The 18369-nt window shown below is 32.9% G+C and overlaps 2 protein-coding genes across 3 annotated transcripts; both read right to left on the reverse strand.

Annotated features, from left to right (window-relative positions):
• Window positions 1–1338: 1338 nt before the first annotated feature.
• Window positions 1339–8252, reverse strand: LOC130655401 (tryptophan 2,3-dioxygenase-like). Of its 2 annotated transcripts, XM_057458152.1 has the most exons (16): window positions 8029–8252; window positions 7727–7784; window positions 5645–5720; window positions 5481–5548; window positions 5315–5365; window positions 4429–4494; window positions 4229–4290; window positions 3941–4016; window positions 3721–3755; window positions 3513–3591; window positions 3034–3141; window positions 2906–2962; window positions 2639–2693; window positions 2408–2545; window positions 2080–2170; window positions 1339–1626 (listed from the first exon to the last, which is right to left on the reverse strand). In XM_057458152.1, the coding sequence occupies exons 1-16, from the start codon at window positions 8049–8051 to the stop codon at window positions 1470–1472; spliced, it is 1200 nt and encodes a 399-aa protein (XP_057314135.1). In that variant the 5' UTR covers window positions 8052–8252; the 3' UTR covers window positions 1339–1469. The 2 variants fall into 2 exon arrangements, with proteins under 2 accessions (XP_057314135.1, XP_057314136.1); XM_057458153.1 differs by lacking the exon at window positions 5315–5365 and having other exon boundaries at window positions 8029–8249.
• A 5427-nt stretch (window positions 8253–13679) lies between these two features.
• LOC130654126 (uncharacterized) lies at window positions 13680–17804 on the reverse strand. The gene is made up of 2 exons (XM_057456658.1): window positions 17536–17804; window positions 13680–16166 (listed from the first exon to the last, which is right to left on the reverse strand). Exons 1-2 carry the CDS (start codon window positions 17536–17538, stop codon window positions 13734–13736), a joined length of 2436 nt encoding a protein of 811 aa, XP_057312641.1. The 5' UTR covers window positions 17539–17804; the 3' UTR covers window positions 13680–13733.
• Between the last annotated feature and the right edge of the window lie 565 nt (window positions 17805–18369).

Genomic DNA, 18369 nt, shown 5'->3' on the forward strand with positions numbered 1-18369 from the left:
TCGGTTCAAAGCTTTAATTCTTTTATTTTTCCAAAGTCTTCCCATGCCTAAAAGATTATTTTCGGGAGGAGTCTTTCAAAGTCTTTTATATCATCATGGCCTTCCAGATACATGTATATTTTACAAGCAACCACAAGAAGGTGCACTAAAATCTTCTGAAATTTTAAGTACGACATTTGAAAAAAAAAAACAATTTACCAAATCAAGTACTCAGTGCAACGCTAACTTACTTCCTGCCAGAGAGCTGGATTCGTTTTATGTTCCCTAGAACAGGGGAGAAGCAGATAAACTACGTGCAGAATGGCAATGTACGCAAACAGCTTATCTGATTGGCGTGTATACGTAAGTGAAGGTTTATTTTGGCACATCCGTGTGCTACTCTTTACTGAAATTTGATATTAAATCAGAGTGTTTAGAATTTTTTCACTTTCTGCTTTTACAACACTCGACATTTGATTTTTTAGCAACGGAAGTTTAGTTGCTTATAAAGAAAAAGGGTAGTTCAGCCAACGTTTCAAAGAACTTATCTTGTTAGCCTCCATCGACAATTAATCTTAACAGTTATACAAAATCTTATTTTAGTTAGTAGATATTCGTAACTTTAATGTCTGTGAACAGAATTTTAAGAAGTATCACCGAAAATTTAGATGAGTTTATATAACACAAGATGATCCAATTAACCTAGCTGGTTTGACTAGCCGAGATCTAAGTACTGCAAAACTTTTACAAAAAAAAAGCGCGTTTATCATAAGCTGAGATCTCGGGTGAATTTGCCAACATCCCGGCAAGGTGTGATGAATTTTTTGGTTGTTTTTATGCAAAATATTTGTGTCAGCAAAGAGTTTTTATACTCGTTGTGTTTCGATATTTGTAATTCCATATCTATCCTTCTAGCTTTTATAATATGTATAAAGTTTTTAAGAAAAACTTAATTTCTTAATTTGTAGCAAACTTATTCATTTACATCTCACAAGGTACGCTTTTTGTCCAGAATAGTTTTTAAAAGCTTACAAAACAAAAAGAATATTTTTTCTAATGAATAATAACATTAAAGAAGAAAACAAAAAAAAACTACCAACCTCGTTCCCAGGGCAATTTTTCAAAAAAAAAGCGAAAAATTGCCCTGGGAACGAGGTTGAAAAAACAACCATACATAGCAAATATCAAAATTATCAATAATACCAATTTTCTTTTGGAATCTCAGGCTGATGTGAAAAATAGAGTTGCTTATGCAAAAGGAGTGTTGAAATAAAGCAAGAAAAATATGTACCATAGATACATAATCACAAACTATTATTGGGGTTTAAAAGATGGGAGGGAAGATTACTTCAAAGAAACTCAATCCAAGAGCTGTATATTTGAAAAAATAGAAATATTCATAATAAATACATATAAATATGAAGTACATGCCATACATAGACGGTTGTTGGTTCAATAGCGTCATTTGTTGCTTTTGAAGGAAGTTTTGCTTAAGTCTGTGAAGTTTCATTCTGCGTTTGTTGAATTGCTGAAGCACACACGCTGGCCAACCTTTTTCTTGTATTGATGTGGAGTTTTGGTATATAATCACGAGGTATTAAATAATTGGATAGGTTGAACAGGTCTAAGAATGCTTTGTATCTGTCACTATAAAAAAAGACATGAATTCAGTGAAGAAACTTTCAAACGGAAACTTAAATGCGAAAACCTGTCCTGGTGCAAAACCATGCAATCACCCTGCGCAGCAGAAAAATTAATTTAAAAAACTGATCATCTTCTGTTATATCGCGAATAATTTTTCTCGAAATTCCTGCAGTAAAAGCAAACACTCTGTCGCTACAGGCCGATAGACATACAATTTTATGTCGCTTAAAAATCGTTCTAAATGGTGTAAGTTTTGAAACTCACTAAAATTAAGTATTAATCGCTTAGCCTATGGAAAATCTACTGGAATTCGCCTTTCACTGAAAAAGTCAGTATCAATATCGCATTTTTGTAGCTTGAAGATTTCATGCGTTGTTAACACGACCCAGTTCTTACTATAGAGATTCAACAAGTGTTCTTATAAAAAAGGTGTGCACATAACTAATCGCAGTTTACCTGACTGTCGCGCGAAGGTATCGGTAGCCGGATGATCCACCTGTACCTGTTTTTGTACCTAACTGTCTCTGCACCAACAACACATGATTGGCTAAAATGATTGTGATTAAAAATTGGAGGGAAATAAACAAACACGCTATTAAACTAAGGAATGAATGAAAAAATAAATAAAATATGAATCAATGAATGAAAAAAGGATGAATGAAAAAAATGAATAAAGAATAAATGAATGAATGAATGAATGAATGAATGAATAAAGAATAAATGAATGAATGAATGAATGAATGAATAAAGAATAAATGAATGAATGAATGAAAAATTGGCATACATCTCCACTTTGTTATCAGGGAATCGATGTCCATGAGTAAGGTCAGCATTTGGAATGGTTCATGGAAAAGAACTTCGTCACGATAGTAATAAATCATCAACGCTCCTTGTAAAGCTTGCCATGATAAATTCCGATCACCTAAGACAGGAAAAATAAATTAATAAATAAACAAATTAATAAATAAATAAATGTAGAAGAAAACAATTCATAGGTTACAAATTAAATCTTTACCTTTTTGTCTTAAAGCTTCATAATTCTCTTTTATTAACACTTGTTCGAAATTTTCCTGCAAGAAATTTAACGAAATAGAAAAGCGCAATAGGTGACAAGAAACAAAATATTAATCAAGAATTTTTTATTCATAAGGTTTCGTTTTTTACTGCGTTTTCTTTTAACTATTATTGTGCATCGTTACACCTTTGACAGTGTTCCGTCATTAGGATAATTTCTTCTCGATGGAGAGAGAAAAAAATGGTAATCAATTAATTATCGGTGTACCTTATTCTTTTGATACTCTGTCATTAAAATCTCTCTTTTTCTCAGATTGGATTCGGTCTAAAAAATAATAAAAAAGCTAAACTTGATGATTATGGTGTACAGTATAACATATAGATGGTTATAAATACCTCAGCTTTAAGTTTTTGATCTTTAAACCAGTTATGGCAATTATCGGTAAACTCTTGCCAGAAATCAAAGTGGTCATCTTTGAGACCAGGCGTTCTTTCCAACCATGCCTTTTAATATAGTTAAAAGTAGAGGTATATTTAAGGCTACTTTAATTTTTGTGATCTGATTGGCTATCAATTTTTATCAATTTTTAATTATCTTCCTGACTAAGAAATAGCTAAAATTTTCGATCATTGCCCGTCGATGACTGTAGCTATCGAAATGTAGCCTAGAAAAAACTCGTTTGTTCATAAAATGATATTTTTTATATTATTCAATGATGACAATGACTAAACAGAAAAGTGGTAATATTTTAAGAGTTATAATTCAGGTAACTAGTTACACTATTCCGAGATAAACCTGAATGAAAGTGTGATTTCTTCAAAATAGATATCTTAAAAGTAAAGGAAAGTTTTATTATTTTGTTTTTCATTCTTACCTCCACGACATTAAAGATTGAAGGTTCATCTTCTGCGAGCAGAACCTTTGCTCGTATTTCGTCATCTTTAAACGCATCACTGAAAAAATATTTTTTCTTCGTTATTATTTTTGCCATCCAAAATTTCAATACAACAAAATATGACTTAGTTGGAGATTGTGGGAAAGATTCAAAATTTTAAAAAGTACTAGCTATAGCACCCACCCACCTGTACTTAGTACTGTTGTAGTTGATTCTATTTTCCTAGTAAGAAAAAAAATAACTCGATGTATATCAGAGGAAATAGTGTTAAAACAAAAACCAAACAAAATTTTAAACACTGAACAAACATCTTCATTAGCATTATTTTTTGCAGGAACACACATTTCTTTAGTAAATTTGCAGGCAAAATTAGAGCAACAAACGTCACGGTAAAGGACATAGCGAACCTTTTTAACACCGATTTTATTTTCAATTACTCTGAATTGCCAACTTTGAAAGCCCGAGGAAGGTTTAAGCGCGTCTCTAAAACAAAGAAGAAGAACGCAACAGGTTATATAATCGTGTAAAAATGATAAATGTCATCAAGTCTTGGATAGTGAAACGGAGATAAAAAGGTTCGTTTTTCAGATTGTTCGCCTCATATTTGCAACAAATTTGGCGATTTAAGTGACAAAATTTAATTTAATGACAGGGTGTCAGCTTTTGATTCTTTAACAGTTGAATTTGATTCTTACCTGAAGTCTGCAAAATCCATCGGTGTCATTGTTTCTAAAATCTTGATTTGTTCAACCAGAATCTAAACATTTCAAATTACAAAAGTTGTAAAATTATTTCTGTATTACAATTACAAAGATGCACTATTCTATCAAATGAAATTGTTTTACCATATAAGCACGGAAGAAAATACTGTGAGTGATGAGAAAAAGTAACTCACGGCCAGTATCTTTACCACTCGAGTTAAGCGAGAATTGACAGTTAACATGCTCCGTTCGTCTATCGCCTGCAAAAATATTACAATGTTGTTAGCAAATTCTCCAAATGTTTTTTATTTCTCGATTCTGTATCAAATTGCCAACGAACTACTGAAAGAATATTCGTCGTTTTCTAACTCAACGTTTAAACTGATCAGAACATTCTAAATAAGTCGGCCCACCAGTTTTTGTGAAAACTTTGAATCAAAATCCAATTTTGAAATCCTTTATCATAGTAGAGCCCAGAGCAAGAGTAACGAAATTGTTTGTTTGACGTTTGGTTAAAGTTAATCTTTTTAATATTTGCAAAGCTCTGGGGTCCAATGTTAATAATAGTTCCGTTTTTCAACTAAACATAAAGGCATCTACCTCAAAGCTAGATTTGAAAATTACCTCCCCTGACAATTTTTTTCTATTACTACGACTACAAAGAAGGGGTATGAAAAAGGGGGAATATTCAGTCAGCAGAACGTTTAAAATAATAGATTGCGTTGATCTATGTTTGCGGCGTGACATAGGTTACAAGGAATAACAACATATGCAGTCATAAATGTTCTTGAATTTTACAATATTTCCTATTTTGAAAAAAAATATTACGCAATTTTTAAAATGGAAAATCTCTTCTTCAATTATCCTCCTAACGAAAGTTTATTCGCAAGTGATTTCATTCTGATCGATTCCCGCACAAATTTATATTTGCAAACTGTAATAAAATTCACATTTAATTTTTCCTCTTGCAAAAATTTGCATTCGCGAAATTTCCTGATTCTAATATTCGGTGTAAACGCACAATATAAGTCAATTAAACTTTTTGCGTTAGCACATTGTCTATTTTTTATGTATCTTAACCTGACTGCATTTGTACATCGTGTTCTTAACAAGAAATTCGTCGCTCCTTTTCTAAAGTAATATAAAAAGTTAGTTGAGTTTGCAGCAAAAGCAAAATGTCAAAAGAAATCCCAGCTAGCTCCATGAATTTTTATAGTGGAGGACGGTTTATATAAAACATATTTACCGTTTGAAGGAATAACTCTTTAACAGAATCTAATTCATGAATAATTTGTTTGAACCATAATTCGTAAACTAAAAGATAAGGATAAGCTAATTGATAGGATCTTATGGACAATTTTGTGAAATATTTCTTTTTCTATAGCAACTAAAAGGGAAAAGAGAAAATACCTTGATGAACAACGATGAACAAATGCTCATCATGGACATCTGTCAGAGGTTTCACTGACGGTAATAATGAATCCAACTATAAAAAGAACAATATAGGGATATATAATTTGACTTATATGCCAAGATACAATACAAAGGGAATATATATATAGTACGCGTTTTTATAAAACTTTGGAAGTTTTCTTTAGCCGGAAGTGTTATCATTTTTTCACTTGTTCAGAATTACATTTTGCAAATGATTTAAAAATTAAATCTATTATTTAAATGTGCATTTATTGTACTATATTTATGAAAATATGTTGTTTAAAGTTGCTTAAAAATTTAAAAGTTTAGGCGCAATTTATCAATGTATATTTGAGCTCAGCCTCTTCTTCTAGTGAAAAAAATTGCAAAACTGGTGAAGAACTTGATCTTAACTTCGATTTCACGGGAAATTAACATTTCACGATAAACAAATGCCTTTTGTCGTTTGTGTTCATTACAATGATAACTAATTTCTCTTGATTATAATCACTAAGAACGTATTTTTACTACACTGGACAATTGGCTTTACAGGCTAAAACATTTCGTAGTCTTACAGCAGACAGCAGTGGATTTTAGTAGAGTTCACTATACTTGGTCAACCTCAATCCCAGGACTTGTTGTCTTATTTTGCATAACGGACGCCAGACCTGCCGATGCGAGACAAGAAGTTCTGGGAACGAGTTTGATACTTGGTTTAATTTAACACACTCAACCTTGCCCTAGGACTAATTTCTTTTCAACGGCACGGCACTTTATGATAGTTCTAAGGTGCTGGAGTCGAGCTTGTAAAAATCCGAAAATATGTTTGTTTTTTTCAAATTTTAAAATTATGTTACTATCTTGGTAAGTATTTGTTTTAGTCACGTTGGCACTACTGTCGAGAACAGAGCGATTTTGGACCGAGAATGAAGTTTGATGACGCTATAGTAACGGAACGGAAAAATCTTGTGACGTAATACCAGGCAATACTTTTTTTTTCCTGTTTGCATTACGTGCCCTGTAACTATATAAAAATATATAAAAGACTGTTCATTTGGCACAGAAATAACATTTTTTGAAATTTTTGCGTATGGCCAGAGTTTATATTCATCTAGAACATGAAACTTGAGGAAATTCTGTGGGTAGGTATCTCATAAATGCGAAAGCAATGTCATTTTATGAAATTAGCTCTCAGAATGATTGGCAGAATGCGACTTTCTAGCCTTTTTTGACTACTAATCTTTCGGTATTTAAGCCGCAAACACTATTAAAAAAATAACTTCAGGGAATCTTATTGAATGATTTTGAAGTCGTTGAGTATGGTTTGTGTGGTCTGTCATAATTGCGTATTATATTTATTTATTTTCAAAACAATAACATGAGTAGATATAAACAATGACCACAACAACAATACAGGAAATGACGCTGTTAAACTTTTAAATTTCAACTGACGCATATAGGCGTTACAGAAGTTACAGAACGCGAACATGTTGTTTATTAGCTATACCTCTTTACCACTTTAAGGTATTGAGATGTTGTAGTACCTTCTCAGTGCTACCCAACTCTGTCATCGGGTTCAATAATAAAACATTGTCGGCAAAAAATCTGGATATCTGATGTTAAGAGATATTAAGAGAGGAATTCCTTTTTTATATAACAGAATTTCGTATTGTTTTTTTTTTTGTCATCATCAGTCAAAAAAACTATATGACATTAAAACACTCTAGAAAGTTCTCCAAGATTAAACTGTCCATTGTAAACAATCGATAATTGAAAGCTATACCTACAAAGAACATTTTTGTCGCATAAATCATAAAAACTGTCAACACTCAAAATTTTATTTTAATTGATGTATAACATTTGTATGTCTTTCTTAAAATAGATTTAATTAATTGCACGACATGAACCGTGTTAACGAGTGTTAAATGAGCGAGGTTGCATGTAGTTAATTTGAAAAGGTTAATATGAAAATTACTTGACAGGCGAAATAAAGCGAAAAAGTCACAAATAATCGTTGTTACGAATGACTCCTGCAACAGTAATATATCTACAAACGACACTTCCGCAAAAGTAATTTACCTGCAAATACGCCGAATAAGAGAGATTTTCCTCGTGTTCATCGTTGTTCCCGTTGACACTAAAAATACAGAAAACATTTTTCTGTCTAGTTTATTTCCACTGAGTTTTTTTTTCTGTGAATCTATGACATTAAAATTTCTGAAAACAAAAATGACAAAACGATTAATTTGTTTTCAGTTCAAAAAGTTCTTAAAATTTTGAATTAACCTGGTTGTGAGTTTCTTATAAACTGGTCTAAATAAGATAAAAACGAGTATGGCTGTGACTAAAATTGAAGCTTCCGCGTATGTATTTATTCTTACCTGTGAATGTATGGACATGCCATAACGATGTATCTTCAATCAATACAACCTCAACACTAATTCAATAACAACTTATAATTATTTTTCTAAAAACTCGCAAAGGAATTATTTGTATACACCTTCGACATATCCATAAATGGTAACACGCAGTATAATCATTTTTTACGGAACAATTTTTAACTTGATTGCAGCTTTTTACCAGGTCAAAAAATTTTTTTTAAATGTTTTAAATTTCTGTGTACAGTTTCATTCATAAGGATGGAAAAGATGAAACACATGGCAGAACTGGAGATTTCATCCATGAGAACAAATCCTACAGAAAAACCAAAAGATTCTATTCCGAGAAAATATAATTTTAAAGGCTTGAGATATTGTTTCTTGGCAGGAAAGTTTTTTGTCCGCTTATGATACAGCCCTCCTTCCCTCTTTGCCCCCTCTCCCCCAAGAATAGTAAAACAATACAATTCAATCATTGAACTTGTTTTCATTTAATAATGCAACAAAAATTAGGCGGAAATTTTTTGCCCCAGTTATTTATTGCACATGCGCAGTGAATACAAAAAGTTATTGATTTTTTAAGAAAAATTAACGTACATATATCGAGATCTTATGGTAGAACATTGCCAACAACCCTCATAGAAATTTCATTTAAATAAACAAAATGGGTAAAGTACGCGGAAGCCTATATCTATTTACAGTGACATTAAAAAAAATCTTATTATTAAAACTTAAATTCACTCACGAGTAAGTTTTAATTACGTGCATAATTTTTACTATACCCTATCAGCAATTGAACCGTACATTCAGGCTCATTTTTAATAAATGGAACATATTTTATGATTCTTTCGGGTATTTTGAGGGGCAGTGGCGACCTTGTCCCCAGGGCTTGTTATTATATTTAAATTTAGAAGGCTGTCTAATTATTAAAAAAATATAAGCCGCGGGGACGACGTAAAAGTTGTGGGCACGCTCGTCCCCAGGGTCTTTTGCCCTCTTGATAAAGGAGAAGGCGGCGAAAAATATTTTTCGCCGCCTTCTCTCATATCAAAAAGCAATAAACCCTGGGGATGAGGGCGGGATTGTGGGGTTGTTCCTTGAAAAGAGATAATGTTTATATATAAACAAATTTTCAGGGTTTTAGGATAATTACCTCCCTAGACAATTCTGCGGATCTCAAGCTAATAATCTCTGAAGAATTGCCCCGTGACCACTCCGACCTAGGATAACTTTTCTTGTGTAATTACCCCGTGGATAACCTGCACCAAGGAAAATTCTCTTGTTAATGTTTTTGAGGGGTACGGGAGAAAATAGCACCCTCGCCCTAATCCCCCTTCTCCGGTTTCGTCGGCCTTGTTATAGAACATGGCGTCGAGTTCTCCCGTGAATCCTATAATTCACACCTTCTGATTGATCGAGAACTTTGATAATTATTACATGGAAGCAGACAAACAATGAAAACACAACCTATGGTCCATCATTGTCCTATCTGCCTATCACAATCACCGCGAACTTTTATTTTTTAGAATAATTTTTAGTGAAAAGCTCAAAAGTAATTGTAAACAAAAGTTAACATATATAAATCATTTTAAATAAATTCTCTTTACTTATCTGTGGGACATAGAGACTTACACTAATTCAGTTTTTCAGGAGTATAACATCAAACAGTGACTGAAAAAACTTTCTTGTCTTTGACCGCATTGGTCTGTTGCTTGAAATTTTTGTACTTATATATGCGTGTGCATAGTCACTTGTTTTGTCGTGAAATCAAATAATTTGTCACGCCCTTCTTCTATTCTCACTTGGTTTCCATATTGCCTCCGCCATTTTTATTTCCTAATTTACATAAATTTTAATTCATTTCAAATATATTCAACAATCCAAATAGATTTGATTTGTTTTAACTGTTTTTAGTTTTTAGTCACTACGGATGATTCACCGAAGTCCATATAATTTAACCTCGTTCCCAGTGCAGAAAAAAGGAAGCTTACCAAACCGATAGTTGGCAAGTTTTTTTCAGATATTTAAAATTTGGAGGATGACAATGCATTACTTAAAGGTGGTTTGTCATTTACATATTTCGCATAACAAAGCTATGCTACATTTAAAACACGCGATGTATTAACGTTTGTATCGTTTTTGTCTCTTTAATGTTGAATTTGCAGTATTAATAATTAGTCAAAGCGCCCTCTCAGACAGTTATACCCTTTATGGGTAAAAAATTCGTCTGTGACATTTTTTGCCAGAGAAAAATTTTTTCACCAAAATCTCTTCTGGCAAAGAGATATCGAGTTTTAGGCTGCAATGCTTACAAAAATATCTATCATATTTAAAAACAAAACAATAAAAAAACACAATAGCTACTCTGTATATGGTAGGAATATCAGGTATTAAAAAACGTCAGAAAAGAATCAATGGAATCTTGTCCGCCCATATATAAAAAACCCAACATGCCCTGGGGACGAGGTTGGGAAAGAATAGCATCGTGTTTTTATATTAATAATATCTGTATTCAGTCTGTGTGCGTGCTACGAAAACACGAAAAAGCGTGAAACAAAAAGGACGAGCTACCCCTTGAATTTTTCCACGGGTCAAAAACTAGTTGTATCATCCATTCAGACACATTTTTAAGCAAATGATCACAATTTTACACCAGTACTGAGAATTCTACATCACTACTAGGAATCTAAAGAATGACATGGCTTGCAGTAGTAGTTAATTTAGTAACCTCGACGAACGAAAAACAGCAACTCGCTATCGAAAAACGAAAAACCGCGTCCTTCAGCTTTGAATGAAACTTAATTTACAAGACGAGCAAATCATGTTGCTAAGAATTTTATTATTTCATAGTGATTAACTGGATCAGATAAGTCATCCAGGGATATTAAAAATATAAGTTCTTTTGCGAAACAAAATGTCATTGATGATCTCTAACAAGATTTTTTTATGTTTGTTTGTTTTTTTGTTTACAAAGAAATGCTACCGCAAACAGTTATATAAAAATTTACTCGCATACGTTCGAATAAGATTAATATATAATTTTAAGGTCTTTGCTGTAACAGCTTTGTTGATAGTGTTCTTACTTTGTTTGAACTATTTTATCCTCCTTGGTTTGCAAAGCCTGAACATGTCCAATATTGCAGTGTGGCTGCATTGGAATTGGTAAAACGCACAATTTACAAAAGAAATCATGTGGCTTGCTCAATTTGCGAGCGCGTCACAATGAAATTGATTTTCATTAGTAAATTAATAAAGTTTAGAGGTACCAGAAAGATTTTAAACAAACAGAAAAACCTCTGCAAAATTTAACATTGTTCATCTGACATCTATCCAACCTCAAAAAATAACCAGAAAATAGGTATAGGAATTAAAAAGAAAAGGAGAGTAAAAAAAGTCGTTTTATAAAAGTACTAAATTACAGTTTTAACTCTAAATTTCCAATTACCACCATCGTTAGCCTTTTTTAAAAAATTTATATATTTATTTTTTCACTTATTAACCATATAATGTCAAAGGTTAGGTAAAAACAAAAATTTTAATGTACGTATATGCTTGTCACATAACTACAGAGCGCTCTCATTAAAAAAGGAAACTTCACATAACTTTGGTTAAGGTGATTAAAAACATTAGCCAGTGGAAAAATCCACGGGTACACCCGTCCTTTTTAATACCGCATTGCGTGTTTCTCGCTACTTGCACAGTTAAGCTTTCATTTTTCGTGATAGACGGACAGACGTATACGGGTATTATAAGACTAGCTGGTTACCCGTGGAAAAATCCACGGGGTCGCCCGTCCTTTATATAACGCATTTTGTATTTCCGTAACACGACGTTTTTCTTGCGGACAGACAGACAAAATACGGCTATTATTAAAGAGATGGGGTACCCCAATTAGGCTAGCATTTTGGGTAGTGGTTTTTAAAATATACATTAAATATTCAATTTTAATCCAATACGAAGGCTTTTAGTTCGCTTTACATACGGAATTTAGCGCCTCAGTTTGGTAAAAAGTTTTACTTTTACCTTCGGTTTACAACTCGTAGCTCCGTCGTATTTAAATTTTACATAATAATTTGCAAAACTGAGCCGCTGTTTGAAGTTAATCACTTTTACCAAAAGATGAGCAATGTTGTAGGGTGCGGTTCCTAAAGAATGGTTGCTACATGTACGATGCAAACATTCTTTTATAGTTATTAAGGTATATTGTTAGCCTAGCCAGTTAACTAAGCCTCTTTTGAGGATATCAAATTCAGTTTCTATCGAACAAAATCTTAGACGCAAACAAATGTCAAAGCAAATCCAAAATATCGAATCCACCTCATAGCAAACCCAAATTACAATCAAACAATAGGCACAAATTTAACGTAGTCACATCTTACCCTTTTAAAAAAATATAAGAATTAATTATACTTGTTCGGATGAGTGACTTCATTCGCGCTCAAAACAAAAGATTTTCCGATATTGACCACGTGAGCAAGGACCAATAAAGTTAACCAATCAAAAAGCGCAGTCAGTATTTTGACTGCAGGAAAATAGTTTGAGACCCAGCGTAATTTTTGCTACCTTAGCTATTCCGATTTCCTGGTGGTAAGAAAAGTTATGCTGGATCTCCTGGGTGATACATTGTATGTGGCTTAGTAAAATTCTTTTACAACTTTAGCCTCGTTTTTATGTTATTTGAACATTGTAAAGACAACTTAATTAGGAAAAAAAACCTTGCCGGCGAAGTGCCTCTTTTCCTACAAGTTATTTACATTCGGAAATAAATGCTAGCCTTGTTTCCATGTTATTAGGTCATTCACAAGAGAACATTTAATTAGAAGATTTGCTGTGAGAACCTTGCATGGGGGAAGCCATTTTTTTCAAGCTACTTACCTTACATGTGAAATTATCGCTAATAAAAACCTCATCAGTCCGAATCTAATAGGACGGTTTCCATCTACAAAACTGGTCAGCAGCAAAAGAGACCAAATAATTATCTGGTATGTGGAATAAAACAACCACCTCAAACACTACAGTTTTTAGTTAACCCACTTTGGTTTACCTTGCTTTTATCAAAAAGTCACAGAAGCTTTTTAAGTTTTGTGTTCTAAAAATTAACCATGGGTAAAAAAAAGATGAAGTATGTATAGATAGATAGCTAACTACGTTCAAATATGTAAATTCTTTTAAAACCCTGTCTGTTTTTCACTAGCACTAGACAATAAGAATCACATAGTCAGCTATGTATATACCAAAAACACAGATTGCTGAAGCTATACATACAAGACAAAGATGAACAAACTTGTATTTTGCATAATAAGAGGCATAAGTAATGGTGAAATCAAAAGGTGCTAGCTTCTATCACGGGTACACTTAGCTTGTTTCTCACAAATAAATTGAACCATTTTTAAAGTTAGCAAAAGCAGCAGTATTTTTTTGCGGAGCTCCGATCTAACAAAGAAATAAAATTATTTCTAAATCTGCTGTAAATATTGACGGGTGAAAAACATTCGCAATCTGTTATAGAAATTGAAATTTGCCATCTTGTCTCAATATATTTTGCGAAGGATTGTACATATTGACCAGAGTGGAGAAAACTGCAGTGAGTTTTATATTTAGCATAAGTAGAAGTAGTAGCAATTAGGCAGCCAGTATGGAAAAAAATACAGAGATTCGTGTTGATAAATTTTATCGTTGGAGTTACACACAAAAATATGTTACATCATTTAGTCAATCCACTCAACTGAATTATATTGAATAGTTTTATGATTATCTAAGCTATAAGAAGATCTGTATACATTTTCTATCATTCGATACTGAGGACTTCCGTCATCATTTGAGAAGTATTCTAAATCTTCATCCGACACGTTATAATTTTGACGAAATTCGGCCCAATAGGTGTCGAACATTTGATCGCTCACTTTACTGCGAACTCCATCGCACCTGTTTTCTTTCCCCCACCATTCAGATAAATTATAACTCTGCTTTCTGAAGCCATTATTGTTTAACTTGTCACACATTTCACACAACCACTCGCGTGAATACGGCCATTCATCTCGTTGTATAAGTTTATATTTCTGCTTCCATTTGAAATACTTGTTGTACTCTTTGTCAGATTTTGTCAACATTTGTAAATGTTCTCCAAGTTCTTTCACATTTTTAAACTTTTGAATGTCGATATAAGACCCAGGTATAGCTACTCTGGGGTCAGCATAATTTGCCCCTCCTAGCACAAGAGGCACCACCCCATTAGCGATGGCATTATCCCAATATTTTTCTGTTACGTAATCATCACAAAAACGACTTTCAAAAGACAAGTGGAACTTATATTGACTTATTATTTCACTGCATTCGTTAACGTTGGAATTTCCATCTGCTTTTTCACAAAAGACATTGTTTTGAAAATCACTTTGACAATTGCCACCCACATAAACTTTGATATATTTCTCGATTTCTCGAGCAAGTGCGTTTCTTTGGTACATACCACAGTTGCTTACAAACCACACGGCAGCATTCTTTTTACCTTTCGCGTAATTTGTGTTGTACGCCGGCCTTTTTTCTAAACGTTTCAGCCCACGATATTTTCCATACGGCAAGTAAATATCACTTCTTGTGTCGTACGTCATTGTGACGTTAAATAACCCGTCCAAATCAGCCAAGTCAGGTGTATTCACTGAATTTGAACTTTCTGAAGTAAAAAACACCCATCGTTGTTCGTTGCTTCGTCCGCCATATTTATTTAGATTTATTAAAAATTCTGTGTCTTTTTCATCTGGAATGTGAAAAACCACTGCATCGCTTTTATTAAAGAGACGTTTGTTATACGTAAATACGCAGTTTCGAACAGGGCATTGAAACTCTTCAGTAATTTCATTAACCTTTTCTATCGGAATATCTGTCCATTCAACATCATGCCACAGAAAAGACCACAACAAAACTAATTTTTTGTTCGGCTCAAGATTTTTCGCGCGCAAACCGTCAACATCTTGTACGTACTCTAGTTGTGTTTTGATATGATTTTTCCAATAATTTTCAGAAAAATAACTATAGTCATCAGACTCGAAGGAACTTAATTTGTCTGCTGTTGCTTTTGGATATCCCCAATTTTTATCCGAAATTGAAGTCGTGCGTTCTGTAGTTTTAAACTTGCTTTTCTTTGCTACCCGATACTTATTTCGAGCTGTATAATTTACAGTTGAATTAAAATTTACAAACTTTTTCTCATTGTGATTTTTGTTCGTAAGATCAGTCGATTGGTTTGTTAAGTTGATTACTGAAGTATTGTATGTTACTGAACGAGTTGGCTTTTTCTTATATTTTACTTTTTTGTGTTTTAATTTCGATTTTTGGACATAAGGTTTTTTCGTAACATTATTATACGAATGATTCGTTAAATCACTTGTTGAAGTATTGTATTGTACTGAACGAGTTGGCTTTCTCTTCAATTTTCTTTTCTTGTGTTTTAATTTTGACTTTTGGACATGAGGTTTTTTCGTAAAATCAATATACGAATGATTCGTTAAGTCTCTCGTTGAAGTATTGTATTGTACTAAGCGAGTTGGCTTTCTCTTCAATTTTCTTTTCTTGTGTTTTAATTTTGACTTTTGGACATGAGTTTTTTTCGTAACATCAAGATACGAATGATCTGTTAAGTCACCTGTTAAAGTATTGTATAGTACTGAACGAGTTGGTTTTCTCTTTTTAATTTGCTGTTGATTTGATGTTGATTGTCTGAAATTTCTTTTTGCAACAAAAACATGCGATTGATTTGGTATTTCAGTTTTTAAAAGATTAGTGGTAACTAAGCTATTCAATGTCTTCTTCAACTTTTTCTTCTTCGATTTTGAGTGATTGAATATAAGCTTTTCAAATGTTGTGTCCTTGTTTGAATGCTTGTATCTTTTACGAAATGATTTTTGATCTCGGTGATTTTTCGATTCGTATCGTCTTTTACTGGCAATATTCACCTTGATTCGATTTGGTTCGCTTATTGATGTTTCGTCACTGCTTAAGGCATATCTTTTCGTTTCGACTTTTTTGCTTTCGAATGCAAAAGAACCCCAGTAAATGATGAGAAATACCACAAGCAAACCGTAAAAAGCTGATATTTTCAATAATATCTTCCATGCTTTTCTAAGATTCATGTGAAACTGTCTTACCTGTAAAATAAAAAAAATCAGATATAAAAATTGAACGCGTCAAGTTGAAGAAAAAAAGCGTTTAAGTTTCTGGAACAGAAATAAGGAGACGCTTCTGCGGCTGTGACACCTTGCAACACCCTCTTTGCTTTTCAGAGCATCGATTTTTATTTTTTATATCAGTACGAGAAAATACAGGTTTTTAGTTTATTCAAGATCAAATAGCATACAATACACATTTATTTTTGTTTCATGTTTGATCAGCGTATAGGAATATACAGACATCATTTTTATATAGCTAAGAAGCACCCTCAACCTTTACGCCCCCCCCCCCCCCCCTTCCTCACGAAAAATATGTGCAAACACAATTGATTTTTCATTTCCCCAAATTTTTTTGTTTGTTTGTTTTTGTTTAGTACATTACAAATATAGTTAGCTTCCCGGTAACTCGAACATCGGAAAATTCGAACTTTTATTATCTCGAATCATTTCCTTTTCCGCGTCCCATTTTTATTCCCATTTCGACCCAATTTCGTACTTCTATCACTTTTTCATCGCTAAGATTGCACCTTTTTCGGTAACACTGTGGCCCCACTTCTTAAAAAAATCACTTTAAATCGAACTATAATTTTATTTTAGACTAAATTCGACTTAATGGGAGCTTCGTTTAACTCGAACATTCGTTAAGTCGAACTATTTTCCTCGCGGTCCATTGGAGTTTCGAGTTACTGGGAAACGTGAAAGTTTCACACAATCACAACAATTGATTTATTTCCCCCATGTTTTGTTTGTTTAATTTGTTTCTTTTTCTATAACTTTTACCGCTGTTCTTACCTTGTTCTCCTATACAACCACACATTTTTTTATTTTACACATCGGCTAGCTTAAAATTTACCTCCAAAAGTTATTTTTAAGTGGAAGTGAACGACTTAGTGAAGGGCTGGGTAGATAGAGAAAGTTCGTTTCCTAAGATAACTTCTAAACTGCAGTGAACTCTTTTATCAAGAACACTTTCCATTGATCATCTCCATTTTTGTCTTTGACAAAATTACTCCGCGTTCGAAGTAAAACTTTGCCAAAACAAAGGTTTCGTTCAAACACTTATTTTCTTACGATTTATTATTGCTTTTGATGAAAGTGGTTTACAATAACTAAAAGTCAATTACTAATTAATTAGCCTTTTTTTAATTAGATCTTTATGTATGAGTTGACGTGCTTGCTTCGAGTCGATCGTTCAGAACCTTTAGTAGACACTCAACAATATTAAAAAACATGCGCGATAAACCATGCTGAAGTTTATGACAACTAAAAAAAGTTTGCGGTTAAAACTTGAATTCTAATACAATTTAGAAAAATAAAAATAAAATTATTATTCTGGTTTATATCTTACCATTCTTTATGCTTCTGTGGTAGCTATGCTTGTTTTCCAATCCTGTAGAATGATGTAACTTTCCTTAAACTTTGGCATGAACTTTTTTTTATAAACATTTTTGTTTCATTCTCTTCTTTCACAACATACGATTAAAATTCAAAATCTTTTTATAGAAAAACACGACACGTTTCCTTTGAGACGATCAGCTGCTCTCAGTCTTGCTGTGTTTTTATTTAAAAAACGCAGTTATAATATCTACCCCCGAATCGACTGTTATTTTTTTAATTAAGTGTTTATTTCAGCTATCAGAAAACATTAATGTATTTTCGGAGGGGATTAGAAAACACGTTTAACAATAGCACAATTGTATGTGATAAATTCTTTTATAAAGCTTTGTGTTGTGGTCAAATAGAAATCATAAGGCTTAAAGATTTCTGCGCATCAGCATACCTAGAACACACTGCATGTAAAATGTGAACCAAACTTAAAAATAAAACTCGAAAATTCTTGATGTAAATTCTCTAAATTCTCTATCTATTGTTAAAAGCTGAGGACACGTGTGTTTAACTTAATCTATTCTCAAAAATAATAATAATAATATTTACAGCTCTTCTTTCGTACTTGTTTTCAACATGCTCTCCATCGTATAGCGTGCACTCCTTGCAGCGCGTACTCGCTATAACATCAGGAGCATGTTTGGCGGTATCTGAAATTGGTTTGACATGAGATATGTTGCGGGTGATCTGGTGTCACCGATGTTTAGTTCTTGTTGTTGTGTGTGTCTGTTATTATCGGCATATTCTTTTGCTTTTTGCTTACTGTCTTGGTCATTTTTTTAGCTGTAATTCGATG

This window comes from Hydractinia symbiolongicarpus, chromosome 8 (genome assembly GCF_029227915.1).
Source record: "Hydractinia symbiolongicarpus strain clone_291-10 chromosome 8, HSymV2.1, whole genome shotgun sequence".
NCBI lineage: Eukaryota > Metazoa > Cnidaria > Hydrozoa > Anthoathecata > Hydractiniidae > Hydractinia > Hydractinia symbiolongicarpus.

Excerpts from the sequence above, each read along its gene's own strand:
- LOC130655401 (XM_057458152.1), bottom strand. The coding sequence starts at position 8,051 with ATGGCATGTCCATACATTCACAG. Across the intron at positions 7,785-8,028 it reads GCATGTCCATACATTCACAG|TGTCAACGGGAACAACGATG; the intron begins GTAAGAATAAAT and ends CTGTATTTTTAG. Across the intron at positions 2,694-2,905 it reads CAGAGTATCAAAAGAATAAG|GAAAATTTCGAACAAGTGTT; the intron begins GTACACCGATAA and ends AATTTCTTGCAG.